This window comes from Daucus carota, chromosome 5 (genome assembly GCF_001625215.2).
Source record: "Daucus carota subsp. sativus chromosome 5, DH1 v3.0, whole genome shotgun sequence".
NCBI classification, from domain to species: domain Eukaryota; kingdom Viridiplantae; phylum Streptophyta; class Magnoliopsida; order Apiales; family Apiaceae; genus Daucus; species Daucus carota.
The window spans coordinates 28554296-28573059 of record NC_030385.2 but is presented as its reverse complement, the minus strand read 5'-3'; the positions used below and the strand labels follow the sequence as shown (position 1 = coordinate 28573059).

The following is an 18764-nucleotide window of genomic DNA, read 5'->3' as shown; positions in this document are numbered from 1 at the left end:
ATACAGAACATCATAACATGACTTCTGATCTTCTTCTGCACATACTAATTGACAAATGCTACTATAAGTTCCTATTTTCTTCTACTTTTCATAATAAAACATGTACTTTTATTCACTTCTGCAAAACTGAAACCTGAAACTAACTAACTGTTTTCATCCGCTTTCTTCCAATATTGCTGAATAATTTAGCTTCTTGTTCGTGTTACCCTCGTTGGACTCTGGTCTACAAGCTGGATATACCGCGTATATTTGGTTTGGTTGATTAAAAAGCCAATGCATCTCGGATCCCAGGTAAAGAATGATGAAAGTAGAAGCATTGTATCATTTGTTTGCTTAATGAATAAAAGCTACATAACAGATTGGCCACTTGGGATCTTTTTGTGGTTCCTACTGATATTTATGCAAATCTGTTATATGCTGACATTTATTTCTAGATACTGTTTAAAATTCCCAAAAGATATATTTTATTTTACTTTTTGAAAAAGAATAAAATAAAATCCTGAGCGTGTTAATGTGAAAAGAATATGCACGTCCATGCGTTATCTGTCATAATTGAATTAGCCACCAGCATGTTTCTCATGTTAGTTATTTACAATGAAATGATTTTTTAAATCACAATTTGTTTGTGTGATGATTGACTTTTGATTCAGGGTTTATGGTTTTCAGGTATCTTTTTATGAGATTTTGTTCTTTTGCCTGTAGTTCTGTTGGATGGGCACTCCAGAAAATCAGCTAAGCTAATGAATAGGACTATGAAGCAGTCGATACAGAAACGAGATGACACGCCTTTGCATTTTGCGGTTAGGACTCAAAATCTGGAATTGGCTTTGGAGATACTGGCTAAGAGTGAAGATATAGAATTGAAGGAGTTGATGTGCAAGCAAAATTATTCCGGTGAAACTGCCCTTTATGTTGCCGCTGAGTATGGATATGTCGATTTTGTGAAAGAGATGATCAAGTATTATGATATTGCGGATGCCAGTATCAAAGCTAGGAATGGCTCTGACGCTTTCCATATAGCTGCTAAACAAGGAAATCTAGGTATTTCTTCTGCAGTATAATTTTCTTTTTTTAATTGATGAACTCATACTATTGGTTATATAGAGCTTGTTTATCTTATGAAATCAGATAATAACAGACATAATTACTGATTTTATGATCTGTCAAAGTTATATGAAATCGTCGACTCTTGGATCAATATTTACTATGTGCAATCTTCCAAACATGGATGTTAGTTTTTTTTTTACAAATTTTGTAATTTGATTTTTACTTGTAGAGGTGGTAAAGATTCTGATGGACGCTCTTCCGGAGCTTTCTATGACTTTTGATCAATCCAACACCACCGCACTGCACAGTGCTGCAGCACAAGGTCACACTGAAGTTGTTAAATTTCTTATGGAGAAAAATAGCAACTTGGTCACCGTAGGAAAAAGCAACAAGAAGACAGCCTTGCATTCAGCCGCGAGAAATGAACACTTGGAGGTAGTAAAAGTCCTGCTGAGCAAAGAAACTGAGATTGCTTTGATGACTGACAAGAAGGGACAGACAGCTTTACATATGGCTGTCAAGGGACAGAGTGTTGAGGTGGTTAATGAGCTTATATCTTCGAAACCTGATCTGATCAATATGGCTGATAACAAGGGAAACACCCCATTGCATATGGCAACCCGGAAAGGTCGGACAAAGGTAAATTTATATTTGATTTGTCTCAGTTGCAGGTAGTTGTGTTTAGCATATAGATATTTGCTTTAAAGTAAAAAACTGTTGATTAAATGATTAACAGGCTCATCTTGTTGTGCAGATTATCCGCGCACTATTAAGTCACAAAGAAATCTTGGACAAAAAAGCCTTGAATAAATCTGGAGAAAGTGCTTTTGATACTGCTGAAAAAACCAGTAATTCAGAGATTGCAAGTATCCTACGAGAGTATGGGGTCCAAAGTGCGAAAACTATGAAGTTAAAACCAGCACCAGCACCAACTACTGCCAAGGAATTGAAACAAACAGTAAGTGATATTAAACATGAGGTTCACTATCAGATTGAGCACACGCGACAAACAAGGAAACAGATGAAAGGAATCGGCAAGCAGATCAACAAAATGCAGTTAGAAGGGCTCAACAACGCGATAAACTCCACCACAGTTGTTGCTGTTTTAATAGCCACTGTTGCATTTGCTGCTATATTTACGGTCCCTGGCCAGTATGTTGATGACCCTAAAGAAGCCACTCAAGAAAAAATTCTTGGGGAGGCGAATATTGCTCCAAAACCCCAGTTCACAATTTTCCTTATATCCGACTCCCTTGCACTATTTATATCCTTGGCTGTTGTGGTGGTTCAGACTTCCATTGTAGTCGTCGAAAAGAAGGGGAAAAAGCAAATGATGGCAATTATCAACAAGCTCATGTGGTTGGCTTGTGTCTCTATATCAGTGGCATTTCTTGCGCTTTCTTTTATTGTTGTAGGAGAGGATCAACGGTGGCTAGCAGTGGCAGTAACAGTAATAGGCACATTGATCCTGGCCACAACGCTGGGGACGATGATTTACTGGGTTATTTTAAATCGCATTGAGGCTTCCAACTTGAGGAGTATTCGCAGATCTGCAAGGAGTAGCAAGTCTCAATCATTTTCACAACATTACACTCTATCGGATTCAGAAAACAACGATTACAAGAATCTTTATGCAATATAATTATGCCACAGCTTACAGGCCAGTTCCGTTTTTCTTTTGCAAAATCATACATGCATATCTTGACGAAGATTGCTGGAAATTTTTGTACTGAAATTGTCATTTAGCTTTTGTATATCAATTTTATGGAATCGGCATTTGGCTTTACACCATTGAGTTTACTGGTTTATGAGGTGAGGTGTAACGTGGAAGCAAGAGGTTTCGCGTGGTCCACTCTGAATCTTTGTAGGCAAACTCAATCTAAAGAGCAAGTAGATATTTGAACTAGCAACATATCTCCATTTGTGTTTACATGAATTATAAGGTGGACCTTGATTTTTGTCTAGTTGCACTTGCTTAGCATAATATGTTTGATAATGTACATGTGTTTCTCTTTTCCTTTTTATTTAGACTTTATTGATAAATCCTTTCACGTCGATATCAGAAGTAAAGAGTGCATGGGATTAATTGGATCATATTCAAATTCTCTTTCTTTCCCCCTTCTTATGCATTGGGGATCTTCTCGTTATACATTTTGTTGAGTGTGATGCTGCATTTAGCTACCGACACAGCCCTCTTGCGATGGCAAAAATCTCTCTGATATAAGTTATATATACTAACTCTAGTTTTCGTGCAATAACAGTTGATATATCACCAGAAAAAGGTCGAAACAGAACTATAGAACTGAAATATCAACTATACTATTAAATAATTACTCGTGTAAATCTGTTAGGTAAGGTGATACTACTATTATCAACAGCTTACTCTTTGACTTCAGGTGTTTAAACTTTGGCTCTTCCACAAGTCTTTTCAAAAATTCCAATATTTCTTATTTGTCAAAGCTATGGTGCTAACTGTCAATAGTGGAAAATTTCACTCATAACATAAAAGAAGAGAAAAGGTTTAAGAATAAAGCTCTGCCGTTGCTTTTATTCTGGGAAAAGACTATACATTACTTTCATGCAGTACTTTAAAACTTGTTGCTTTTAAATTTGAAGATGGAAGCCTCAAGTAGTGGCTCTGGAATCTAGTTAGTGAGGACTGAGGAAAAGGCTGTTTGTCCTTGCAGTGATCCTAAAGAACAGAAGTTTGGGACTTTGAGGTAACTTTTAACATATTGTCAAGTTAAACTTGGTATGTGTGTAACCCTTGAGCTCTTCTTCTTTCTTACCTTTTCCTTATTTGAAAAGAGACTTTCATTGTTGCTAGTACATTTCTATATTCTCTTCCAAGTTATAGTTACAGAATAATGGATATTACTAGTGATTATAGTTCCTGAAGCAGAAGCTTTTAAATGGTTTGAACTTGTTAGAGTTGCCAAATGCCATTTCTAACACCAGTCAAGTGTCTACTGATGCGGGGTCTTGTGCACCGGGATGACTTGTTTTTTCGGTTGTCCTTACTCATGAAAATTGCAATAAAGCTAGTGTAATTATATGCCTATAAATGAATCTGTGACTCCCACGTTTCTGAAAAGAGAATGCCTTTTAACTGTTTAGCAGACCCCTCACTGAAATTTACAAGTGGGGGGCTGACTCATGGTTTACTCAGAGGGGTGATACAGCATGATGTCCAATAAAAGTTTACTAAGGTTAGGAAATGCAATCTTCAAATGCATTCATGTCTTATATGATTATTACTTAAAAAGACTGTAAGTTGCTGTATATTATACCATGTTGTTGAAATTAAGAAATTACCATATGGATGAAGTGCAAGGAAACAGCAGGGAAGAACAGACTACTGAGTGCAGAATGCAAGTCAGAAATCTCTGCTGAAATGTCTTTGAAATTATTTAACCTACTCTGACAATGTAGCAATAATACTCATGTCCACACAGTAAAAAACCAGAATGTTACAGTAGTAGTTTTGTCTGCAGGGTAAATACACATATTTGTACAGGTGAATTATGATCAAATGCCTGAAGATCACATGGGAACTGAAAGAAATCAGTAAATACAATGGAAATGGGTAAAAATGAAACATTGGATACTTTAAGCTACAACAGAAAATGAGCAAAAACCAGCTTCACTTGCTGTGTTTCTTGTGGTAAAGAGTTGCTGAGATTTTTTACAGTATGCAATGGCTGCTTCAATAGAACTCTCTATCTCTGAAGTTGCACTGTTGCTTCTCTTGAGTAGCTGTGGATCATATACCCCATTCGAGTATAACGAAAATGAAGATGATAAAGATGAAGAGCCTGATGAACATGAAGTTGAGGATTTTATGGTGGATGGTCGCTGTTTTGTTGCAGAAAATGATTTTCTGTGAGAAGTAATATTGTTATCCTGATCAAAGCCATTTTTCTCAATACTACTCATGACAGACACTAATGTTGGAATTTTCATTCCTTTCATAAGTTGCCCATAGGGGGTCTTTTTAGCAACCTTAATGTACCTGCTGAAATAATCTTTGTTACCTTCAGATTCTTCATCTTTGCATGTTGTTTTGGCAGATGGTTCATCAGAACCAGATTTTGAAAATAAAGATTTCAAATACGCTCGCGAGGCCTTAAGCTTTTGGCCTAAACAAGATTTCTTAATGAGCTTGAGCTTATACCTGGACCAGGATTTTTTAGGCTGATCAGTCCCGCTTATAAAACCACTCAATTCACTGGACCATTCAATGTAGTCAGCTGGATTAAGTTCACAACTGACACGATAAGACTCCGATGGAGAAATGTTGCACGATTGATCCAGTGGAGTGGTATCGGTGGTAGAAGGAAGTACAATGCTGCATTCTTGATCATCACTAAAATTTTTGGTGGTTGAGTTTTGGAGAAGCTTTTCGACCATTTCTAAGCGCGGTGGAAGGTGAAGAGGAAGGAGGTTTCCTTTGTAGAAGAGTTCATCAGCAGGAGAGCTGATAGTTTCTTTTTCAAGATGAGTAGAATCACACATTTGAAATTCAAAATCTCTGGCTTGTGGGCAAGAAAAGAACACACTGGTGGAAGAACAGCTTAGTTCCATATCTATGTACATATCTTCTGCATGATTATAAAATGGAAGATTACTCGAGGCCATTAGCTTCATCTTTCTTTTTCAGAGATGCTTATGGGGGGCTGAGCTTAGAGTAGTAAGTGGAGATGGAGGGAGGGCACTGGGCAGGGCATCCTTTAAAGCAGAGATGCTGCTAAGGGACAAAAGCATTTAAATTTTTTAAAAATATCTCTTTTTTCAAAAAAATTCAAAATATCTCGAGGTACCAAATAATAACATAATGCTGTTCATGGATAGGGAGTTTCATGTGGTTTCTATCCATCTTCTTAAAACCTGATGACTCAATTGCTAAGAGTATTATTTTGCATTATCCAATTTACTTATTTATTTTCTAGCTATTCTCCAGTCCTCCCAAATTACTATATCAAAAAATTATCATAATTTTCCAGAAAAGGAGTGAGTTCAAATTATTCAATAATGCATATTTGAATGATTGTGTATGTTATTGGTGTATCAGAATGTGACAACAGTGTTGCATGAATGGCCGGTAGATGCTACCTTAAAAGTTACTCTTACTATGAAATGCAAGTGAAATTTATATTCATTCTCTCCCTATCTCGCTCAACAAATGTTTCTTCCACCTAATAGATCTAACAATTCGGACTTAACCAGAAACATCAGTAGTCTGTTTATGATTCAGCATTGAACTCTCACTGTCAAACATCCCGAGAAGAATTAAAAGGGTGTTTGGATGGTAGATTGGAATGAGAGTCGGGAATGGGAACGGGGGGTATGAGAATGGTTATCCCAAGGGGTACAGAAGAAATGATTTACCCACCAAGTGGTTACGAGTTTTCCATTCCATACCACAAAATGGCTAATCCAAACACTAGTACACATGGGTTTCAGGTTCCCATTCCCGTTAACCAACTCATTAACCATGAACCAAACGTCTCCTAATTGGTGAAGTATAGATGAAATAATCGGCTTCTGGTAGTAATGAAGTTTCTTTAGTACCGACATGATCTAAAGTATAAGTGAAATACATGACTGCAACACCCATTCTTCTCTGCAGAAGAATGTAAGCTTCAAAACAGCCCATTCCCGGTACCCTGAAATTTCGCACCCTTCCCATTCTAAGCTCTGTAACCGAAAAAGGATGCTTAATCTGGTATGGGTCTCCACGCTTGACTTGCGCATTAAGAGAGCCTCTTTTCAAATGTAAGCTTCCATTTTCCCCTAGCAGTGTAACAAAACTTAACATATTTTATCTGCATGCCCATGCTTTGCCTGCTTCTTGGAAACAATATCAAGATTGTCTCCCCTCCCCTCTATCCTTTTGGTTTCCGAGAGGGTATCTCATTTTTTTATCCTAAAATAATTACTAATGTATACTTTATTGGTTAGAACTGGGAATGCTGCATCAGATTCACCAGTCGCAGAAGAAGTTTATACACATTCAATAGACGATCATGGAAAATATGTGTGACTACTGAGTACTGAGTAGTTTGATTAACATATATATAGACATTTTTATGTAATAAATTATCTTGTTTGTAGAATTGTATCTGACAACATTTTTTGGGAAAATAATTTGAAGTACGTGAACATAATTTTGATTCTTTCAATCAATCAATTCCAAATAATTTAAATTATAAATCCAACCCACATGATTTGAAATGAATGATCATTTTAATTCTTGATCATGTTTCTTTGCAATTTTAGTCATATATTGTCACTATTTTTTTATACATTTTTTTTTTTCATAATTTTTTTTCTTTCAATTTTTCATTTCATTCTCCTCTCTTTCCATCTCGTCCAAATAAATGCAACCTTAAAAATGACCTTTTTTGTTGTGATGAACAATACTCCTCCATTTTTTAATTGTTAATAATCATTTGATTTTTCAGCTAATAATTACTCTGATGTGAATTATAATATTAATTATCTATTTTTATTCACAAAATGATAATCGTAGACAATTAAACTCATAAAGTTATGCGCAAAAAGGCTATATGGCAAAAAAAACAAAGAGATTATTTCCTATGATCAATGATCGTTCAAATTCTAAAAGTCCAAGCATAAATATTGTTGCCGATCGTTGGAAGGCCGTGAGCATTCCTATTGTCGTCGATGATTTATTAGCTACTTCATAATTCACAACCCTAATTTGATATTTAATTAAATAAATCTTAACCCGAAGTAGTGCAAATATGGGTGCATTAGAGCAAGTCCAACAGCTGTCCTATTTAGTGTCTAGGTCATAATATAGAGCATTTGATGAAAAAATTTGCTCCTCCTAGTGATGCCCTATAACATTAAGACAACCCATTCGAGCACTATTTTTGAGGCTCTCTCTCCTGACATTATCTCATACTAGTTGAGAATCCGCGCGTTGCGGCGGCCTATAAAAATTACATTAATGATTCAAAATTAATATTTATAGAATAAAATCAATTTGCGGCGACTTATAAAAATTATATTAATGATTCAAAATTAATATTTATAAAATAAAATAAATTTTATATTATAAACATCTCGATGCAATACCAATATTAATTTTTAAAATTGAAAAATTGGACTATAATTCATATGTGAAAAAATGATAATAAGTTTCTACATGTAATTAACGATTTAAAGTACGACGAATCTTAATTTTAATTGTGTTTTTCTTTTTGAAAAATAATCATGTTCTTGACTAACATTGTCATTAACTTTTCCAAACACTACTTCTTAGACACATACACCACTACCTGCATATAAAAAGCATACGACTATACTGACTGATGACATCAATAAAACATACTGTAAGCTTGCAAACAACAACAAATACGTCCGACGATCAAAACAAATATTATAAAAGAATCACCAACAAAAATATATCATTGTAATTAGGGGTGTGCATTCGGTTAACCGAAACCGAAATTTATTTCGGTTAACCGAAACTGAAATTCTATGAAACCGCGGTTAAAAAACCGGATAACCGAAAAATGAAAATTTGGCTACCGAAAACCGAAATATAAATTTCGATTAACCGAACCGAAATTATTTTGGTTATTCGGTTCGGTTTTCGGTTAACTGAACCGAATGCACACCCTTAACTGTGATATTGAGAGACAGTGTAGGTTGTGTTTAGATGATCCAAAACCGTACAACCTATAAGGGTATTTATAGGTGCCGAGAAACTTGTGCGCTACTCTTTTCCATAATTAAATAATCTGAAATAGAACCAGATTAAAAAACTTGCAAGTTACTATATTCCATAAATAATCTGAAATAAAATCAGACTAATACTTTCAATTTATTATATTCCATAAATAATCTGAAACAGAATCAGATTAATTTATGCCAAGATATATACCAAATAATCTGAAATAGAATCAGATTAAAAAACTTGCAAGTTACTATATTACATAAATAATCTGAAATAAAATCAGACTAATACTTTCAATTTATTATATTCCATAAATAATCTGAAACAGAATCAGATTAATTTATGCCAAGATATATACCATATCAATGAATCTGAAACAATTTTTTTTATATCATTCACCCAAAAATTCCAGAAAATTAGAAAAATAGAACGGAGCTATCTGAGAGGCGCCACCTACACGCCCCTCGCTTCTCCTTTATATAAGTATATTGATGATTTTATAATAAATTCTTACTGATACTCTCTTTCTTTCTTTATTTTATATTATGTTTTAATGATGAAAGTGAACTTTTAATAATAAAATATTAAACATATAGTGAAAATAAGACACATTGTTGGAGTTGAAGGTAGTTGAATATGTCCTAAACTACTAATACATAATTTTTTATATTATATTTAGGGCTCCAACTAGTACATTCTTGGCTTACTATCCAGCAAAGAGCTATGGAGAAGCAGGAAGAAGTAAAGCCCTGCCCTCTCGCAGCAGGTACCTAACAAGCCTATATTATTTACACCTATATAAACTATTCTTCTTTGAATTAATCAAATTTTTGTATTTTGATTATAGTCTAGATTTGCATGTGAATTGTAATAAAAATATTTTGGCCATCTGGTTGTGCATCTTTTCAATTTAGAGATATATTTACGGAACGGCGCAAACAAGTCATAAATAAAGTTAAAAATTTGTTCCGGTAATTGATTTAACTAGCAACAATTGATTCTCGTGAAGAAGAAGAATTGTCTTTATTTTGTGAAGAGTCCTTGTTAGCTGACTTGCTATTATTTTACTATTCATGCAAGAAATAAGTTGAGGGTGAATTACTCATATATTTACTTATGTTTGGCTTTTTAATTTTACCAGAATTACTTGAGTTATTGTAAGAGGATGACGATCTTTGCAACTTTTTCTTAAAATTAGGGGCAGCAATTTGAATTTTGAATGTTTTTCGTGTTCGTGAACATTGTAAAATTTGTGCCGTCGTACAACTTACACAATTCGTTAAGAAAAATACATAATCTTGAGGTTGAGGTCTCGAAATCCAGTTAGTAAGCCTAGGCTGGCTAATGGACCTAACTTGGTATGTTAACAATTCAAGGCAACATGTGAGCAAATTAATTTTCATCCAACATTATTTGACAAGAGATTTGAGTATTTGCTAATTTTGGATGTTGCTTGCCCCTTTAAAGTTATTACTTGAGAGTGTCCAAAAGTCTGATATTATTCTGGGTTGGTATGATTGCTTTATACCAGAAAACATAAACCAAATCGAAAAGATATGCATACAAAAGTCAAGGATTGTCCTTACCTAGATTATATACAGGAGTAATATCTAGTTTTGATCCGATTTCTTTTACAACAAAATCAAGATTAGTGCTGTTTGATGAAGTTCATGTTCAATGTGTGGACATATATCATGTCTCAACATCTCACATTCTAGAAAAGGGAACATAGCTCCATACTAGTTAAGAACTTCTGCATCTCTAAACTGGCCTTCTATAATAACTTGATGCAGTCATCTATATCACATGGGGGTACTCACCAAATGAAGGAACTTTACCCCTTGTTTGGAACTTCATACTGTTCATTTTTTGATATATATAATGGTACTCCTGTATAAGATTGGCCTGCGTTAGCTCAAGGATTGTCAGTGCAAAGAGATGGCAAAATATTTTGATACTTCGATGTCTCCTAATATTTTAACGCTTGCATTTGTTGTCTTGGCAGGGCTGGTAGCAGGTTTTGTTGAAGTACAGTGTGTGAATCTTGCACCAGAGGATGGTAAACAACGTCTACTGAATGAGTTTCTTGACACATCAAGTTGATAATCTGTGGTCTCTTATAATTCTTTCTCAAAACCGTTAACCTTTAAGTTGCTCCTCCAGTTTAAAATTAACCGTTCAAGGCACCAATTGATTGGCATATATATTCTGTTTTAGTATTTGTATACTAAATGATTAACAAGTTATTTTATGCTTTTAACGTATGAGTTTGACTTAAACCCAACTGGTTTACTGAGACATGATGAGTTTGATGTATGCAGTAAGTGCACTTCGTGAGATAGCTGATCAACTGGGAAGAAAGAACCACAAGTTCAATTATATTGAGCTAAACTTGACAAACTGGGACACTACACGGAAGCCAGAGTATGCTAATTATGTCTTCTACAATTGCTCCTTCCCTGGTGACATATGCCGCGTTCAAGCCATGTATGTCTTTGACTTGTTAAGTGTTTCTGCACTATTTAGGTTTAAATCCCATTAAATCTTGTTTTACTAACTAAACGCCCATGGTATGATTAGCGGTGGCAATATACTACCATCTGTTTATTACAGTATTTAACTGCTACATGTTAGAGCAAGGCAAATCGTGATGTTAAAATAAGTGTGGCTATCTCTATAATTTAGAACAAAAAAGTGGTTTTGGTTCTAAAATAGCACACCCCTCCAATGATTTGTTCTATATTTACCTAACTTTGTTTAAACTTTAACTCTTTAGTTTTCATACCTAACTTGATCAATTTTTCACTAGCTCTAAAATAGCACACTCCCATTTTCCTCTCTTTTTAACTTATTGATGATGTGGCAATCATAGAGCACTCTATATCTTGCTCCTAATATAGAACAAAGTATAGCATTACTCTACTTTAGAGCAAATTATACATCACAACTGGAATTGGGTTTTTTTATTATTGTTCTAGAATATAGCTATAGAACAAATTTTACATCACGATTGGCCTTGCTCTTAAACCCTTATGCGGAGACCATATATATTGTGACAATGAGCAACTTTTAATTCTTCATATAATAGGTCTCTCAAAGGGCAGGATTTTGATGGTATACTTCCACCATCCTTGGCAAAGTTGCCATTCATAAAACAGATGTGAGAATATTTGTGCTTAATTACACTTGGTTTTTAGTTCCTAAAAATTTCAATTTGATTTTCAATGCTTCCATCCCTAAGTCAATACTAGTTTTACAGTGATTTTACTCGCAACTACCTTGGTGGCACGATACCCCGTGAATGGACTTCAACAAAGTTGGAACATATGTGAGTATATAGCAGTTATTACCTTACAATTTACATTATTACGAATCTTTTATAATCAGTAATACTAAATTCAGTTACTAGAATTAACAGTGTGACGATATAATACGTTCCAGGGCTGTCACAGTAAATAATTTATCGGGGCCGATTCCAGATTACTTGGGAAACATTTCCACTCTCAGAAATTTGTATGCTTTCTTTTCTCTCAAACGCACATGCATACCACATTCCTCTTACATATATAACTTGGATAAGAATAAATACTTTCAGGAGTCTTGACAGCAACATGTTTACTGGAAGTGTTCCACCAGAGCTTGGGAAACTAGTAAACTTACAGACACTGTCAGACCACCTTCATGTCTTTTTATATGATAAACTTTTTTAATTTACATTTTGATTCAATTATAAATATATGTTACTGTATAAAAATTAAAAATGACTTACACTCAGAATTTCTTCTTCAACATTTGTCGATGAAGCCATATCGATGCTAACTATCTAACTGGACAATTACCTCTGGAGCTTAATCACCTAATCCACTTGACAGATATGTGAGTATACAGTGGATAATTTCAGTCCTATTGTCTAATTTGGATTCCGTATTCTTCATGTCCTTCCTTTTCTTTTGAAAATAATTTACTGTTTGTTTGGGTAATGCAGTCGACTAGGTAGCAACAACTTTACTGGAAAACTTCCAGATTTCCAAAGTTGGAAGCAACTATCTAAATTGTAAGCTTGGTTTTTCTTTTAACATTTTATATTTATTTATTTTTTATTTATATCCAAAATGATAGTCAATCATGTCACACTTCAAATGAAAGCTAAATCCATTGGATATGTCAATGACAGAGATATTCAAGCTAGTGGTTTTGAGGGACCTATACCTTCTAGCATTTCTATCCTGAAAAATTTAACTGAGCTGTGAGAAACTACTTAACTATTCTTTTTAAAGGTTGTCGGACACGTTATACTTTCCGATCAATCTAGATACTGTTCAAATGATTTCTTGCCTCTATGTAGATTGATCAGCAATTTAAATGGAGGAGCCACAGAGTTTCCTCAACTAGAAAACATGACACAACTGAATAATTTGTGAGTCAGACATACTAAGATTTGATTTAATATATATTTGCACTCCATGCTTCAGAAATAACATTGGTACTATTTGATGTGTTACAGAATGTTGAGGAGCTGTAATATATCTGGGGAAATACCCAAGTATCTTTCCAAATTAACAAATTTAAACAAACTGTAATACTACTCCCATTCAGTTTTCCTGTCATTTGATACATAAATGTGTATTTTACTAACTCTGTTAGTCCTCCCTTGAAGCGTCACTGTATTCCGTTTGTTGCAGAGACCTAAGCTTCAACAAGTTGAAAGGAGAAATACCCAGCAATTTTAGTGCCCTAACAGGGCTCCAGCAAATGTAAGCAATCAACTTCAGCTAAAAGGAGTACAGTAATAATTAATATGAATAGTTAACAGAATTAAGTGTTTGAGGTGGAGTCCATGTTGAACTTGGCGAATAGTTTCATGGCACAATGCATGTATTTACTCTTGTAAATTATTTTTGACAATGATTACAAATGCATGTTACTGTTTATATAATTATGTGCTTCTTAGGTTTCTCACAAACAATTCTCTTACTGGACATATACCGGAGTGGATGAAAAAAATTAGTTCCAATGGGTATGCATTTTAGTACTGCTTTAGTTCTTATCATGTTCATACTTACTGTTGATGTTCTAGCATATTGATACTATAAAGTATAAACTCAAAAATGATCCCTTGTAACATTTTGCACAAGAGGATTTCCTTGCCTTTACTGTAGAAAATTGTTGTTCGAAAAGGGTAAATATATTGTATAAATGTAAGAAGATGTTTGTACATGATGAGCTGTGGCTATATCAACCACAAGAAAATTCTTGCATGCTTAAATAAAGTATAAGCATAAAATTGTCATTTCTTATGGACTACGATAGTGTTAAGCAATCATAGGATATAATATTTTACTGACCGAGAATTCTCTTTATGTGACTGATAGACTTGCAGTATAACATGGTAGTTTCTAAAAGCTTGCCTACAAAGAAGGTTACACTGAGTTTTCTAGTCAAATTTACCTTAAGGGTTATAAATTTCTGTACTGGAAAATAGGAGACAGTAGTTCTATTTCTTAGAAAATTCTAGTGAATTGTTGGTTAGAATGATGGATAATAAATAATTGTGAGAAGTTTGGATCTGAACATTGACTTGTAAAGAATAAGTGCTAGCTGCTTCATGCTCATTGGGCTTAAAAATTACTTACCTTAGCTTGAAAGGGGAGAAAACATCGTAATATGATGGGTAGGTTTTATTCTACAAGTGCCAGATTTAACAATAGGCCCTGTTAATGTTAATGTAATATGCACATGTAATGTTGGGATGCAATATTTCTTTCCCGTAGCATAGAGGCACTGAAAACTGCTTACATGTCTGATCTGGTAGGCTGCAAATTCGCATATGGTAGTTTTTCCTGCTGCAAATTCGCATATACTAGTGTTTCTTGCTGCATTATGTTTGGGTTTTTTAATATTAGTTCGCATCTTATTTTTACATTAGTATCTGCAAAGATATACTATGACCTCAAATTGATTTCATATGCACGCTCTTATGCAGTCATATAGATCTATCATACAATGAATTTTCTAATGATTCAGGAACTTGCTGGAATTCATTGTAAGCTTCGAAGTCCACATATTTTATTTCCTTCATTAACATCGCAATCAAATGCTAAGACTTCATTGTTTTCTTCTAAATAGAACCTTCAACTTGTTTAGGAGCTTTGGGAGAAATTTGTAAGCTTTTACATTAATTGGTATTGTGTATGAGATAATGACATATAAGTTTCGGTTTTCATGTTGTACTGAGACTTTTGATAATCTGCTTCATATGATTTACACCAGCAATTGCCGCAGCAGTAGCTTTTCATGTCCTAAGGGTAAGTATCTCATTAAGAATTTACTTTTAGTGCTTAACCTTTCGTTCTCCAACTTTTACCAAATTTACATGACTCCCCACCCCTCACCCCCGTAGAGTACAATTATGCCTAAATCCAAACTATTATTGTGATTTCTCATCATCTTTTCTTTTAAAAAATTAATGTAGGCTAAACATTGTTCTCAATTTCTTTTTCCTCCAACACATTTTCCGACGGTACTGCATGCACTTGAGGCTGCCGAAAATAAATAAATGTAATTTAACATATAAATTGTCACATCTGACAATATGCTGGTATTTTATAGATCGGTATTCGCTGCATATTAATTGTGGGGGGAAACAAGTTACAATTGGTGATAGAACTTTTGAAGACGATGAAGAATCAGCAGATCCAGAAAATTATCATATTATAACAGGATACTGGGGAAGTAGTATTACAGGAGTCTTTAATCCTAGAAGGTTTTCGAGATATAACTATACAGCACACAATACATCTATTCTTAGAATGAATGACTCCGAATTGTACACGACTGCTCGTCTGTCTCCTTTGTCACTCACTTACTATGCCCGCTGTTTGGCAAATGGAAACTATACTGTAACACTTTATTTTGCTGAGATAATGTTCAGAGACAATCGTTCTTATCAGAGTCTTGGAAGACGAATTTTTGACGTTTATGTCCAGGTTCTCTATAACATTGTATACAGCTATATAGATTCATACATAGTGAAGTACTGTGTTGCATTAATCTAATCACCTTGTTACAGGATGAATTGAAACTCAAGGATTATGATATTGAACATGAAGCACTAGGAGTTGACAAGGCAGTAAAACCTGAACTGAAAGCATTTGTTAAGGATAAAACTTTACAAATTCGCTTTGTTTACACAGGGAAAGGGACAACAGGTGTACCTGTTAGAGGAATATATGGCCCTTTAATATCAGCTATTTCTATGGAATCTGGTAAGTTTTAGTCAGCTTAAAATCCTTAATATATTTTCTGAGCCAGTATACGAAATTAAAATATTTCTGATAAATTTAGGTGAACAGGCAGTTCTGCTGCTGAATATCTTGTGCAGTGCTTTTCCACAACTTTTCCATACTTCTCTTGTTTTTCAGATAATCCTCCGCAAGATTCAAGTCCTAATTGGAAAGGAAAGATTATCATTGCGGTTGTAGTTGTGGCTTTAGGTTTATGGATTTTTCTTACCTTTTTTGGTATTTCTTGGTGGAAGGGCAATCTGGGATATCGAACATCACGGGAAGAAGGTGGTGTAGTTCAATATGGTCTTTTTTCATCAATCAAGGAACCAAATGTTATTATTTTATGATATAAATATATGGTCATGAGTTGAGAAGTAATTGTTGTGTGTTGCATGGTATTAAATTTAGTCATGCAACAACGATGTCAATTAGGAAAAAATTCTCCAACTCAAAGAAAGAACTTTATACAGATGGGGATGAACTCTAAAATATGTAGAATATCTACTTGATTCGCAAGATTCAGTTAACATTTTCAACAATGTGTTACTGCAGTGTTGAAAGGATTGGATCTGCAGACTGGAGTATTTACCTTTCAACAAATTAAAGCTGCCACTGATGATTTTGCTGCTGCAAACAAGATTGGAGAGGGTGGTTTTGGATCTGTTTACAAGGTGACCAGCAATATAACTTCTCACACCCAAATTGTACTTTCCGAGAATTGAATTAGATGTTTTTTCTATCTCATTTGCTTTTGGCTTTCAACTCGTACAATGGCTATCTATTGTTTAATATTACTACCTTGCAGGGAATTCTATTGGATGGTACTACAATTGCTGTCAAGCAGCTTTCATCGAAATCAAATCAAGGGTCTCGTGAATTTGTAAATGAAATAGGCATGATTTCTGGTTTAAGACACTCAAATCTAGTAAAACTGCATGGATGTTGTACTGAGCGTAAACAAATGCTGCTAGTGTATGAGTTCATGGAAAATAACAGTCTAGCCAGGGCTCTATTTGGTGAGTTCAATATATAAATATGGTACTTAAATATGTTGATCACTCTTATTGTACATTATTTCTGTCTGTATCATATTTTTCCATCTTATCTCTATTTCATATGCAGTTTCTCTCAAATTAAGTGGTCTAACAATGTTACTTGCAGGTCCAGAGGAATTACGACTGAATCTGGACTGGCCTACTAGACAAAAGATTTGCATTGGTATAGCAAAGGGCCTGGTGTATCTGCATGAGGAGTCGATTCTTAAAATTGTCCATAGAGACATCAAAGCTAATAACATTCTTCTGGACAATGATCTGAACCCGAAAATCTCGGACTTTGGTCTGGCCAAGCTTGATGAAGAGGAAAACACCCATATTACAACTAGAGTTGCTGGAACTATGTGAGAGCGCCTTTTCAGTTCTAAAAGTAATTTAGGAGTAAAACGAAAAAATTAGATGCTATACTGTCAAATTGAGTTCTCTGTGTAATTACTCGTATAGTCTAGCTCCAACTAGTTGAGTTTTTATGGGTCTGGCTTATTTTACTCTTTTCTATGTTTATGGTTAAGTACTACTAATTATAACTAGATCTCCAAGATAGATAAAGTGTTCAGAGATGACGAAAGATCTAGTGAGAAATTTGCCAATAAAGAAAGTAAAGAATTTCTGATAATTGATTTTGTTTCTCAGCGGGTATATGGCACCGGAATATGCACTGTGGGGTTATTTGACAGACAAAGCAGATGTTTACAGTTTTGGGATTGTTGCACTTGAAATTGTTGCTGGAAAGAACAACATGAGATATCGTCCAAACGAAAATTACGTCTGTCTTCTTGATTGGGTAATACTCTATACATTCATAGCATGCCTTGAACTTCTAATTTGCAGTGAACTAATTTTACTATAAAATGTTCTATACATAAATTCCTCTCTCCAACCACTTACATGTTTTTCAGGCTCTTAATGTTCATCAAAATGGGAATTTGATGGAGCTAGTCGACCCACAGTTGTGTTCAAATTACAACAAGGAAGAGGCAATGAGAATGATTAGAGTAGCTCTACTGTGCACTAATTCATCTCCAGCACTTAGGCCAACTATGTCTTCTGTAGTGAGCATGCTAAAAGGTGATATCAGTATACATGAGCTAAACCTCAATTCGGATATGTATGGGGATGATTTTTGCAAGTTCAGAGGGCTGAGAGACAAGTATAGCCAGACCAAAAGCAGAAGCTCGGGAAATTACTCAGAAACCTTTGGTGATGTATCTGATGTTATCAATAATGGTTCATCCACATCTGCTTATGACCTCAATACAGTAAGCCTTCAATCCGAGTAACAAGGAAAGTCCTAAACTTTTGCGTATTTCAGAGCTTGTCAACGTTTTCTGTTTTCTAGTTGGAGTATTATGTACTATAGATTTGTAATCTCTATAACCTCATATAGTGGCCATATCTATCTTATGAATTTAAACTTGGTGTTAATGCTTGATACCAAAAGTTCAGCTGTAATAGTCCTAAATTATGATTTTACCTAAAGAATAACACCTGTAGGTTTAACGTGTCCCATTGATTATGCTAACCGCTATTACTACAGCCCTCTACTTTTACTTTCACTTTGCTCTCTCCTTTGCTTGCAAATATACAACATATATCTGGCAAAAGTATCATTAGTTCCACTGTAGAGTGTAAAGAATCCCAGCCTTAATTATATGTAACTCCCATTAA

At 34.6% G+C, this 18764-nt stretch overlaps 3 protein-coding genes across 8 annotated transcripts; 2 read left to right on the top strand and 1 right to left on the bottom strand.

Moving 5' to 3' along the window:
• Positions 1-99: 99 nt before the first annotated feature.
• LOC108223465 (ankyrin repeat-containing protein At5g02620) lies at positions 100-2833 on the top strand. 5 transcript variants are annotated; one of them, XM_064093502.1, is made up of 4 exons: positions 100-291; positions 703-1041; positions 1277-1686; positions 1802-2833. In XM_064093502.1, the coding sequence occupies exons 2-4, from the start codon at positions 741-743 to the stop codon at positions 2687-2689; spliced, it is 1599 nt and encodes a 532-aa protein (XP_063949572.1). In that variant the 5' UTR covers positions 100-291; positions 703-740; the 3' UTR covers positions 2690-2833. The 5 variants fall into 5 exon arrangements, with proteins under 5 accessions (XP_063949572.1, XP_063949571.1, XP_063949570.1 ...); XM_064093501.1 differs by having other exon boundaries at positions 651-1041; XM_064093500.1 differs by having other exon boundaries at positions 101-291; positions 667-1041.
• A 1542-nt stretch (positions 2834-4375) lies between these two features.
• Positions 4376-5770, bottom strand: LOC108222314 (probable membrane-associated kinase regulator 4). Its single transcript, XM_017396232.2, has one exon. The coding sequence runs from the start codon at positions 5692-5694 to the stop codon at positions 4657-4659; it is 1038 nt and encodes a 345-aa protein (XP_017251721.1). The 5' UTR covers positions 5695-5770; the 3' UTR covers positions 4376-4656.
• A 3649-nt stretch (positions 5771-9419) lies between these two features.
• Positions 9420-18747, top strand: LOC108220899 (probable leucine-rich repeat receptor-like serine/threonine-protein kinase At3g14840). 2 transcript variants are annotated; one of them, XM_017394783.2, is made up of 25 exons: positions 9420-9521; positions 10761-10814; positions 11077-11242; positions 11844-11915; positions 12015-12083; positions 12197-12268; positions 12351-12422; positions 12560-12631; positions 12741-12809; positions 12930-13001; positions 13101-13172; positions 13260-13331; positions 13438-13509; positions 13707-13772; positions 14739-14798; positions 14882-14917; positions 15026-15060; positions 15365-15741; positions 15825-16020; positions 16177-16326; positions 16594-16712; positions 16847-17057; positions 17203-17440; positions 17730-17880; positions 17996-18747. In XM_017394783.2, exons 1-25 carry the CDS (start codon positions 9479-9481, stop codon positions 18374-18376), a joined length of 2997 nt encoding a protein of 998 aa, XP_017250272.1. In that variant the 5' UTR covers positions 9420-9478; the 3' UTR covers positions 18377-18747. The 2 variants fall into 2 exon arrangements, with proteins under 2 accessions (XP_017250272.1, XP_017250274.1); XM_017394785.2 differs by lacking the exons at positions 12930-13001; positions 13101-13172; positions 13260-13331.
• Positions 18748-18764: the final 17 nt, after the last annotated feature.